The 12,866-nt window shown below is 35.2% G+C and overlaps 1 protein-coding gene across 12 annotated transcripts in view; it reads right to left on the reverse strand.

Moving 5' to 3' along the window:
* Positions 1–12,866, reverse strand: part of STK39 (serine/threonine kinase 39) — a 128,813-nt gene that overhangs the window by 52,326 nt on the left and 63,621 nt on the right. For all 12 annotated transcript variants that reach the window (XM_013098937.4, XM_038182287.2, XM_038182285.2 and 9 more), the window contains 6 exons: positions 12,169–12,224; positions 11,578–11,687; positions 11,388–11,489; positions 9,945–10,078; positions 6,522–6,570; positions 6,350–6,415 (listed from right to left, as the gene is read on the reverse strand). In XM_013098937.4, the coding sequence (XP_012954391.1) occupies positions 6,350–6,415; positions 6,522–6,570; positions 9,945–10,078; positions 11,388–11,489; positions 11,578–11,687; positions 12,169–12,224 (517 nt within the window). The remainder of the gene's footprint in view (positions 1–6,349; positions 6,416–6,521; positions 6,571–9,944; positions 10,079–11,387; positions 11,490–11,577; positions 11,688–12,168; positions 12,225–12,866) is intronic.

The following is a 12,866-nucleotide window of genomic DNA, read 5'->3' on the forward strand; positions in this document are numbered from 1 at the left end:
TATATAATTACCTTCAGAGAGACAAGTCAATAAGGGAAAACTGTGAGACACTAATGCAAATTCACAACTACTTATTTCTTCCTTAATACAGCACAAAGGACTGCAAAAACTGAAATGGCACCTAAGTCATTTAGCGCATAAATTTTTTTCAAATCTCTAAATTACCAATTTTACTCGCTACTGGAATCATTTACACTGGAAATTTCAAGTCAATAAATGCAAGATCATTACTTTTTCTTTTTTTTTTTCACAAAAGAACAATGCATGAAAGAGATGGATAATTTCAAATTGCATAGGACTTCCTTAACTCTCTACTGCTTCTTGAATAGTGTCTCTTTTATTTAATGGATAAAACGGCACAAGTCAAAGAACAGACATGTTTATTAAAAAAATATATATATATTTAAAAAAAAAAGAATTTGCTTTAAACACATATGATACTGGTTTGTTTTCAAAGCCAAACACAAACAGTATCATGCTCAGATGATGAATGTGACAGAAAAACTGAGAGAGGAAGGCAGGGCCACGAAATAAGAAAATTGCCAGGAACACTTACCTACACACATAGTTTACACATTGAATACAGGGGAGCAATCAGAGAGAGGAAAATGAAGGTATTAAAGAGACCCAAGCTTATTCAAGACACTTAAAAGGAATTAAGCTGTTCAAAACAACAAAAAAATGAGTATAGTTCTCAAAAAAGTTATAAATGATCATGAAAATAACGAGCATAAATCTACAATTTTCATAAAATCCAAGTATTTAAAACTCCAGTGTTTATATTTTAGTATGACATAAACAGCACACATTTTACCAGGCTTTAGCATTTAACATTGCAGACCTAGAGGAGCTTCTAACTTTGCAACGTTCCCACAGCCTTCATGACTACAAGGACTGAACTTGCACTGTGTTAGATACGGCTGCCCTCTGCTGTCTGCGGCTCTCCCACACAGCAGTTAAGATGCACAAGCTTTGTAATTCAGTTGACTTTTTTCCCTTTTCATTTTACATACTACCTAACTGTATTCAAACTGTGCATGCGCAGGTGAGCAATCTTCTCCTGGAGCTACTCTTCAGTGCTAAGCATAAGTTGAACTTTGCCTGCACACTATTACTATTCCAGTCCATCTTTCTAATCTGCGAGCCTTAAACTGCCTGTTCTGATTAAAACCTTGAAGTTTCCAGTTCTTTCCATCATTTTAACTTCTCGAGCCAGAAGCACTTTTCAGCTAAAATTAATTCCTGTGTAATACCACTGGGCAGCATAATCTCAAGGATGTCCTGCTTGACCCATTCTCCCCAACAACTTTAAGAATACCATTACAAGACCTCCTGATCAAAGAATATACCATCAGCATCATGCAGTTTCTTTATGCTGTCTCAAGTCTTTAGCCAGAACTCATTCAACAGGGTCTCTAAGGATATACTACACTTGCATTTCAAGGTAATGAAACTCTCCTCCAGTATTAAGTTTCAACAACTTAGATAAATGTTAAGTATTTAAGTTGCTGGTCTAACAAAAGAAGTTCTCATTATTCACCAACTTCATGTTAGTCATGGTCTAGACATTTTTGAATGGGTCAAGAGGTTACGAACACAACATTGGAGTAACAGCACCGATCTGCTCATTCACGAATGACGATGGCTATTTCACTACATAAATGAATTCTGAAGTTGAACTATGATGTTTTAAGAACTGGAAAACACTATCCAATACAAAGTTGGATTACTTTTTAATGGTTAAGATAAATTGCATGTAAGCTTTTAAATGCCACCAAAAAAAAAATAATACAAGTTACATGTATTATAAAAACGTTTACAGCCATCTGAAGCATAAAAGACTCAAAGAGACAACTATTCCATAGTTCCTTTTAAAGCCTGTCTGTTCTCTAACAGATTAGCTTCATTTAAGAGCACAAAATCCAGCTTCCTGAACTCTCTACAAATGGCAAAACCATTCTATGAAAGAACAGATGGGCGAACCCATATACATCATATGAAGTTCTTCGTATCTTATGGCACAACCGCATTTAAGTGTAACTGACAAATGTTGACCGCAGTCTTTTCTTTTTGTTTTGTGTTAAAACAAAGCTGATGAAACTGTAAGTGTCCACCTCTTAAAACATTTTCCGATTCCACCAACCACAAATGGAGGCATAACTTTCCGATTATGTAAATTTGACCTCCAAAAAATCACATTTCGTGGGAAGTGTTTCTGTTAATTTTTACTTTCAACATCTTGAAAACAAACCTTGCAAAAAAGACAATGCCCTTTTCTCCTCTATTTTTTTAGTAATATTCAACATCATTAAAAATAGCTGCACTGTTTTTTTCTTTGTTTTTGCTTTTATTTGTAGCAGTTCTACGGGTAAACTGAGGAGTTAATACTCTGCGGTGGAGTGGCCTCCCCAACAGAGTCTTGCCAATACATACTTATCATTCAGTTGCTGTTTTCCAGAAAAATCATACCAGGACAGCATCTGTCCATTCTCCTTATATATCAGCCATAATGAGGTAAGCATTTTTTGAAGCGTCAAGAATCACAGCAATGAATATATGCTTTTATTAATAATCTGGGCTCAGATTAGTGTTGCTCTCTGCTTTACAGAAGGTCTGGAACACAGCTGTATGAACACCAACCCTTGGTGAAGAGCTTCTATTAGATCAAATCCATCACTGCAACATGCAAATGTTGCAAATGATGCCTTGCTTAGGTCGTATCATACTGCTCTCCCTACTAGGATTGTTAATTTCTTTAACAGGATAACATGCCATTCGGATCCATTTCCCTTAATTAGCTCTACCACAGACCTAGAATTTCAACCCATCAGTAAGGGTATTTCTACTGAAATTTTAATAAAAACTGGTATCACTCACACTAATCATCTCTTTATGCTGTCATTTTTTTCCCCATTAACTTACAACTCTAAGGTTTAAAGAGCTTCTATTAACAATGCAGTGCAATAGCACCTTCCCAAAAATAGAATTCAAGCCCAATTACTCAGAATTGTGTTTTTTTTTGTTGTTGTTGTTTTGTTTTTTTAACTAGTAACAGTTCAGATAGATATTAAATGTAACTCAGGCACACCTTTTTCCCTGTTCATTTTGTAAAAGTGGCAATTATGCAGGAGGTTCTCAAAATTAAAGAAATGGGATTATAAAAATCACAGAATTGACAAATGCCCTTTGGGCATACAGAGTACGTACAGTAGTAATTAATTTTTTAGTTTGACCAGATTTCAAAGCTGACTGTGGAATTCTGGAAGCTGCTTCTAACCTCCTCTGTTCCAATACAGCAATTTTAGTCACAAATGAAATAAAACTTAGAGTTCAGTCCAAAACTAAAACTACTTCAACACGTGTTAAAACATGTATCTATACAACAGCTTAGCAAGAGCTTAACAGGGGTGTAACACAGCCCTGATCTAAGCAGGACAGGACAGGCTTCTCTACCATAACACCATCCAACAAGCAAGAAGCTTCAGTCAGGCCTCCCACATTTCAATCAGCAACAAAAGTGTGGCCTTGGAGAGCTGTCCCCTGCTTGTCAGACCGCACTGCGTTTGGAGCAGCCATTTCTCCAGTTTTTCTAGACACCAGCAATGGTCTCCCAACTGAGTAGTAACATTAACAAAACCCTAAATGGCCAAGTTGCATAGCGTAACACCTGTTCTTGTAGATCGGTACTGATATGCATTTAAGCAGGTTCTGCACATAAACAGGCAAGATACGTTCCTCCTGGGCCAGTCAATTCTAGAAGTGTTTTAACGTTATCCTTGATTACCTGAAGTACCAAGAAGAGGCATCATTTCAAGATTAACACAATTAAAAACAAACAAAGGCACATGGGTAATACATGCACAACAATGTAGTTTACAACACAGTAGTTTCAACCCAAGCTGTAAGACTTGTTGAATCTTATCCATTTGTTTTTTATAATAGGAAGCATCTTTACAGGCTTGAATGTTTTCCTCACACATACAAGACCATGTGTACCTGTGATTTCACAAACAGGCCTGTATTCATATTTAGTCAAAACTGCCACCAAAAGTAAGTTGTAAATACATTAGCAAAACATGAGAATACTATGTCAAGAGAAAAGAATTTAAAGTTAAAACTACACTGAGGCTGGAGTTCTGAGCAACAAAGCAAAGTAACTGTACGTGCAGTAAGTGCAAGAAAAAATAAATTACTACAGGGCAGATCAAATACCTGCACCGACAGTGGTACTGTAGATCATTAGTTACAGGCATTTCTTACCCAGTGCTACAGAAGATAATTGAAACAGTGATGACACCAGTTCCTTCCTATCTCTTACCCAGAGACATTCTTTTTTCCATTACAAGGGTTGTTCTTTCCAAGGGTGACCTCTTAGACATTTTACATGTTACATGAATGTTAGAGCAACCAAACTCTGCTTAAAGCTTTTTTATTTAAACAAAGAAAAAAAACCAAAACACACAGTTTTAATATTAAAATACATTTATATTTTATAGTATCTTAAAACAGCAGCTACATGCAAAGTTGTAAGTGAATTAAATTTTAAATTCCTAATGAATTTTAATATTGTAAAATGTAAATAATTTAGTATTTTCACAAGCTAAAACCTTTTTTTTTATTATTTTATGCTGCAATTGAAAGACCTATAATTTATTACTCTAGCATCATTCAGCTTTTACTTATTAAGAATCACTTCTCCTCCAAATTAAGAAGAGTTGTACAAAAAACATTCAACAAGCTGTTGCTGATGGCACAAGGGAAGCTACTATGAATTCATTTTGCAATTCCAGATGCTAACTTAAAAAAATCAGTATATGTACATGGGTATATATGAGTTAACATGCAGCTCCTATAGCTGACCTGAGGACTCAACTGAGAGAAATTCTATGAGGTCCATGCTCTGTTGGAAACAGAGTTAGTACTAGAGCATGCCTAAATTACTCCTACAATGCCCAAGAAGGAAAATGAAAAAATGCTCTCTCTACTTATTTTTCTCTCTCCAGTTAGGGCAATTTTTATGTGGGCATTGCTGCCACCACATGGCCAAACAGCTGAACTTTGCATTTTGCAGATAGTGCACAGCTCAACAAGCTACTACTACCCCTACACTACAAGAAGCCCTCTCTTTCCAGCTTTGTTTTCCAGCCTCTCAAAGTCCAACCGTTGCCACTGATTTCCCAAATTGCTTCTACCTAAGAGAAGAATTAGAAAGAACTCATACTATACTGAACCCACTGACAGCCTCTTCCTATCACAGAACACCAGCTATAGAAACAATTAGATGAAACATTCACAAAGACAACAAAATGTTACAAGCATCAGTTCAGTTCACTGCTAAGAACACATAAGAAGTTCTACAGATGTCCAATAACCCTGGAACTGGTGTGTCACGAAAGGCTGCAACAGTTCTTTCCTGGAAACACCCTCCTTCAAACATCTTCTCAGAAAGATGACTTTGAGAAAGTTAGACTGAGCACTTTGTCTTGATACCTGCAGAGGTTTAGCAATCTGAGCAGCTTACTCATACTGAACCTATATTGTGAGTTTGTTTGGAATTAAGTTTAACTTCTCATAGACTACAAAGCAGGAGTCTACATTCATTCCTGTCTAGTAGCTCTTATGAACAGTAGCTTGCTTCATTATTTAAGTTTTAAAATATTTACCTGTTAAGAATTTTTTAGTTCTGCTGCACCTCACCTGGTAAACTCCTTTAAACAAGTGCCAAAGATACCACAGAAATATCAGCATATGCCATAGTAGTGGGATAACTAATAATAATTAGTTCAAGATAATAATTAATAATTACTATTAATTAATAATATCAATAATATTGTTAATAATTAAGGTAATGGTTTAACTCCATACATTTTGGAATAAGGCTTTACAGGTCCAAGTAACTCAGGAGCCCTCTTGTAGAGTTTGACCCTGACTTCTACACATTTTAAATACTCAATGTTTAAAATAACCCAGAGAATGAGCTAGTCGTCAGTAATTACTACTTCAGTACCTTTAGCTTTTCCTTAGATAATCAAAGATACAAGTTAGTTATGCAGCTTATGAACCTACATGTATATGCATGCAGATCTGCCACTTTTCGTTTGCACAACCATTTCACCTATAAGTTTCCAAAAGGGACTGAGGAAAAATAATCATATCACATACAATGATATGTACCATGCATCACTTTGACAAGGCCAGCAAGAAAGTCAAAATGCCCAAAGGCTACCCTGAGAAGGCTATAAAGGAGTGCATAAGAGAACAGCTCAGTCAAGTCAATTAAAATTTAAGAGAATTAAACAGTCCCCGCCTTTCCTTGCATACAAGTCAAGAAAGAGGTGAATACACTCACCTTTTTTGCTCTTTGTGCTATATTAGGTGTTCTAGTGAGAAGCTTTTCAATCAGATATTCTCTATTCTGCAAAACCAACATTTCATAAGTTAAAAACCAATACATGGGAAGAAGAAAAATCATGTAGATTTTAAGGCAGAGCAAAATTTACTTGTAGGGTTAAACATTTTACCTTGGCTTTCTGGAAAAATTTGCATTTTAAAAGTTCTGCTGCTGTGGGCCTGAAAGATCAATAATAAATTAGAACAGAAAACAAAGACCCCTCTCAGTGAATACAGTACAGGACGTTAGTTAAATGGTACGTCTCTAATACTTTTGAATTAGTACTGTATGAATGGGGAAATGAATGGCAATAACTACTGAATTAATTCATACATACTTACCACACATGAAAAAAATGTTTCCCTATGGCAAAGATACAAAAAAAAAAAACACCACCACCACACAAAAAATCACTAAGTTGTACATTTTTCTTTCTTTCAATGCAAATATATTTTACCCTTAATACAAAAGGACAAAAAAGAAAAAGTCAAGTAAAACATGCTTCCCCAAGTGACACCATGAATGCAACTAAACTTTCCTCCACAGCAATTAAAGGTTAATTCCATTTTCCAAACAGTAACATCATATTTGCTAATTGCCTTCTTTCTTCAGTGATGCAAGCAGGTATTCACAAGAAACAATACTGACACTATTAATTTGATGCAAAAACCAAAGAACCATGAGGAGCTTCACCCAACTAAACAAATACCAATTCAATAGTTGTAAGGTCAAAACCTACACATTTCACGCTTACTTGCAGTTCTGTTCAAGTCTATTTTTTCCAATCACCTTCAAGTTTATATTTTTGAAGTTTCCAACAGATTTTCATAATCTTACAGATACTGAAATGATTCCAATAAAGGGATTTGTCCCCCTAGCTTCAGGGATATAAAGCTACACATCCAAACAAAGCCACACTGTGGTACTGAAGCAGACTCTGGAGAGAAAGAAAAGCATCTCTTGGGATGAAATAAAATCCTTAAGGTGTTGTTTTGTTTTGTTTTAATTCTTTCTATTAGGAACTGAGGCCCCTACCCAATGCTGATTTCAATATGGCTAAATCTAGGGGAGCTGGAATCTCCGAGATTCCTAATTTCCAAATGAACAGAAGCAACATCTGCTGTGGTTTTTCATTTGAATTACAGCAATAGAGTGGATACAGCTTAGATTTGATAAGACAGTGGAAAGTTTCCATATGGAAAAATAAAAGAACAAAAAATCTGAACTAGTTAATTTCTCTGAGGACACATCTGAAGAGGAAGTGAAGAAAAACAGGAATGTATCCCAGCTCGCTCCTGCTAGAAATAATGAAACTACTCCTGTCATCAACAAAAAGCTTTCAATTTAGACATAAGACAGTAGTTCCACAGAGCACTTATTTTTCTCCCACTCCAAAGCACCAGACTCTAAAATAATGGAGTTCTTAGTGGTGACACTGTGAAAACCACCAATCTTAGCTGTAATTCACACAAACCTTGGAAGGGCAAAATGGAAGGAGAACCTTTTAAAAATCAGTTTCTACATTGAGTTTTCAAGTTCAATCTCAAATCAAGTTTAAACTTTAAAACAAATCTTTGTGACCCAGCACTATTCTCTCTCAACAGGGATATGCACTTTTAAGAGCCAGATTCTTGGTAAAGTCTTATCCAAACTAGTGTTCATTGCTCCACCATTATTTATACCAGACACTTCTGAACAGATCTGAAAGTGCTTTCTTGGCGTGTTAGCCACACACACTTAGGAGTGAATTACAGCCGAGGACTGTAACCTACATACTTTTCACTGAGGAGAGAAATACTCACATACAGAAGCCCAAAAGAAAAACATCATGGCCTGAGAGACAACAGTGCAATGCCAGTCACAGAATTTGCCAGAAAAAGCAGTCTCCTACACAATGACTATGGAAGTATCTCTAATGCAAAACTAACTTCCAACTGTGCAGAAATAAAATGTACCAATAACCCTACAATATAAGGACGCTCTCTATCAAGTTAAGAGTAACTGGCATGTAGATCTCATCACCTATATGCTGGGCTAGTTGTTCAGTTCAGATCAATCTAGACCATGAAAATACTGTATGTGTTAGAACACTACTGTTTCAACACTGGTATCAGGTAACTCTTAGCATTGTATATTCAAGGAGAGGAGGAAAGCCATTTTAATTTTATACTTGTGTTTTCCTATTCATTTAATCTTTCCCCGAAAATTGCTGAACATAGGACACTTAAAAGAAACTTCAGAGAAGAGAATCATAGAATGGTTTGGGTTGGAAGGGACTTTTAAAGTTCATCTAGTTCCAAAGCCACTGGCATGGACAGGGGATACCTTCCACTAGATCAGGTTGCTTATGACCTTGAACATTTCCAAAGAGGGAGCATCCACTTCTCTGGACAAAGATTATACTTGATTTGCCAGAATGTTTCATTCTGATCCATAAGCAGCCAGCAAATTGCAGTGCTAAGCTTAAAGTATTAGGACTTGATACTAAGACCACCAACTGGAAGGAACTGAGGAATCTGAAATGACCTTTCAGTCACAGCAGAATTTAAAGGATTTCAAGAATAAATATCTTAACATGCAGTTATTTTTTTTTTCTTAATTATATATGTCTAGTGTTACTTCCAGTATTGCTGTTATCCTTGAAATTTGACTTGCTTCATACCTTGGACTTAATGCTAGTGGAACATCAGCAAATGAAGAACATACCATAATAGACCTAATCACACTACTCAGTCAGAATGGCTCTTTCAGACCATAATCTTTTTTTTTTTTTCCCCCAGAAATGTCAGCTGTGAATGTTTTAGAAAAGTGCTATATTGAACACCCTCAGGAAATAATGTGAATTAGAATGTGCCTCCTCCACCTCTTCAGCAAGACACCTACAAAACTTGGTCTGCATAAAAACGAATAAAGAATAAATAAATGAATTCCTCTGGGAACTGGAAACTTCAGCAATAATTCTGAAATAAATGTTTAACATTTTCATCATCTTGGCTACCCCATTCAAAAAATACAGCAAGAAGAATCAAAACACAAAGAGAATCGCCTACAGTAATACAAGGATCTCTGAACAAGCTCAGAGCATCCCACTTCAGATTACAAAAATATCTCTTAATAAGTAATTTTCTCTGGAGATATTAAAGTTAAAAGACAATACAAAGCTCAAGATTTTTTTTTTTTTAATTATTATTGTAAAGGCCAAGAGGTCATAGTGTTTGGGTATCAATAGCTCTGTTTGATCAACTTGAACAGTCTTGTTAGATTATGGAAAACAAAAATTTATATCTTGCCTCCAATGAGAAATTAAGATATACAGCAAGAATTTTGTTTGATGAGAACAGCGTATTTAAATATAATCAAATTAGGTTAAAAAGATAGAATAAAGCATAAGTGACAATTCAGAGGCAATTTCTTCTCCCCATATGAAGATACTGAAGGTTCGTATTACAAAACACAAATCATATGCTTAAAAATGATGTTTAAATACTGGAACCCTAAATAGTCTGTACATTTAAAAAATGTAATTCCACGGTGTGTGGAAATAATGACTTACCTTTTGGAAGGATCTTTTTGAAGGCATAATGAAATCAATTTTCTAAAGGATTTGCCATACTTTTTCATCATCTCTTTGTCCTCTACACCTGTCTCTAAAGTAGGAGGATCATTTTGCAATGTCAGCATTAACACCTACAGTAAAACCCAGGAAAAGGTACTGTAAGCAAAACCAATTCAAAACATGCAGAAATTAAAAGAAGAAATATTCTTCAGATATTTAGATATCTTGATTTACTACTAAAACAAAGTAGTGCTGACCATCACAACAGCATTTCTATACAGTCCTCAGAACAACAAACAGTGTAACTGATAAAAAAAATACATTAAAAATAAAAGATATATACACCACTTTAAAATTCCCCAAATAGATGAGAACAAGTGGTCAGAATACTTAAAATGTTGTGCCCAGGTGTTGCATCCCTGCAGTGTGGACTTGTGAGAATAATGTGAACACATACGAGTGAAACAGAAAAAGAGGAATAGTAAGCAAGGTTGCTGCAATTGACATTTCTACTGCACAGATCAAAAAAATACAAAACACTGTGGTGCAACACTGCAACATTTACAGTATTTCAGACATAAATGCAGATTTCATGCCTGAATAATGAAATATATTTTTCTAGGATGTTATAAAAATAATAAAAAAACAATTATTCCTTTATCAGCTATGTTAGACACCATTCTACACCTTTTCAGAAATACTACTGTGTACAACAGTTGCTATAAATTTAAGCATCTTAACACTATATAGGATGGTGTATCTTCCTAGTTGTGAACTTTTAATTTTTTTAACTACTCTAGGAAAAATAAACATCAGCCACAAGCTTCCCCCCTTTCTCCCAGCACGCTTCCCTAATAGGCTACACTCTTCTTCAAGAGGAGGCACAAAACTCATTTCCAGAAAACTCTGTTACTTCCATTATTTTATCAGAATTAATGACCCAGCACTATTCTCTCTCAAGAGGGATACAGTAAAGTCTTAACACTTCTTAAGTGTTAAATCACTTTAAAAATGTCCAAATTGAGGAGACACTTTTTCAGAAAACCTCTACATCACCCTATTTGAAAAGCCAATAGGCACAAAAACATAATCAGAAAGACAGAAGAAATCACAAAGAATATACTACATACTTTTCTACCTTCAACAGAAGTGTCATGTTTATTCTTTTTATTTCCTCAAAAGTGAATGAAGCAACCCATCTTAAATGCTAGTAAGAAAGGCCCAAAAGCCCAGTTTCATAAGTCTGTGCCTTGCACGTCGGTGCTCTCACACAGCTGCCTACACACCATCACCACCACCACCCACATTCAGCATCCACAAAGTTGCTCTACCTGTAGCCATTTGTCAATAGAAAAAAAAAATTGCAATAACCAAAGAAGTTTAAAGACAGAACAAACTGATTTCTAGAACCCTTTGGCACTAATATAAAGTGACAGTTACTTTCATAGGAGGATATTTGTGATAAGGTGCTGCTCCTGTTGCTAACTCAATGGCTGTTATCCCAAAACTCCACATATCAGCCTTGAAGTCATAACCTCGCACCTGGAATAGAGCAAGAAAAAACAAGATAGTCATTTCTCAAGTTATAAAAATTAAATATTTTATTTTTATTTTTAAACATTTGTAATACCTGCTCCATCACTTCAGGGGCCATCCAACATGGAGTACCAACAAATGTTTTCCTTACTTTGTTACGAGTCACATCGCCTCCTGTAGCTAAAAAAGCACTAACACCAAAATCTGGGGAAAAAAAAAAAAAAAAGTTATAACCAATTGAACTACCAGTAACAAAGCAAAGGTTTCATACAGTAGAAGTGAAGTCAACTCATAAAAGTCAAGTCTCTTTCATAAGAGAAACTTGGGGTGCAGAATAACGAGCAGTCACAAGGGGAAGACCTAAAAGTACTTTTTGCAAATAAGAAGCCAGAAGGTAAAATTCACGTTACAAATCAGGTACCTATTCTTCAAAGATGAAAGGAGATTTTACTTTGTCAAGGCAAAAACATTTTACAAGGAAGAATATCAGCCTTTGGACACAAAAATACTGAGTAAATTTTAAAGTCATGTATCATTAACCAAACATCCTAAAACTGGACCACCTACAGCTACAACTCTCCAGTTAAAAGCCAATAGGAAAACTCTTATCTATTGTCCTTCAGCAAGCCTCATATTCCTTGTTCTTTTATTTAGCCATTACTTTTTTTTTAATCACTGCCATTACCTGCTATTTGTACAGAGCCATCTTCACCCAGAAGAATGTTGCCAGCCTTCAAATCTCTATAACATACAAATAAGAAGTTACTTTTATGTAAGATGTAAGAAAATACATTAACTTACATTTTATGAAGAAAAAAAAGCACATCTTCATATTACATAGTTTCACAAGATGGTATTTGACAATTTAAAAGGCAGAAAGAGGAATTGAAGTATTACAATAAAACATAGTGCAGAATAAACTCAAGCTTTATCTTTGTGTACAGCCACACAAATTGGCCTTGGCATAAGTTGAGTAGAATTCAAGGATACATTTTTAGAATAAATATTTAGGTCCAACTGTTTTACCTCCTTTTATAGATGTAACTTCACAAATGGTTTCAGAGCTTTATGGCAAGAGTTAACAATTTCTCACATTGAAATGCACCACTAATAAAAAAAGTGAAAAAAGTTGTCTTCTTTGATCTCCTGAAAGATCGAATGGTAAATATAGTGCAGATTTCTACCCAATTAAGTTATTAAAGCTCTGAAATAGTAACCGTGTTTTTATAGTGTACTTGGATTAAAAGTTACTTGAAACTGAATCTGTCAAAAATATGCGCACTTAAATGTCAACTACCTATCCATGTAACACACTACTCATAGATAACATTTAAAAAATACTTTCTAAAATAGAAATGTACATCCCATTCTTAATGCAAAAGA

The sequence above is a fragment of the Anas platyrhynchos genome, chromosome 7, assembly GCF_047663525.1.
Source record: "Anas platyrhynchos isolate ZD024472 breed Pekin duck chromosome 7, IASCAAS_PekinDuck_T2T, whole genome shotgun sequence".
In the NCBI taxonomy this organism is placed as follows: Eukaryota; Metazoa; Chordata; class Aves; order Anseriformes; family Anatidae; genus Anas; species Anas platyrhynchos.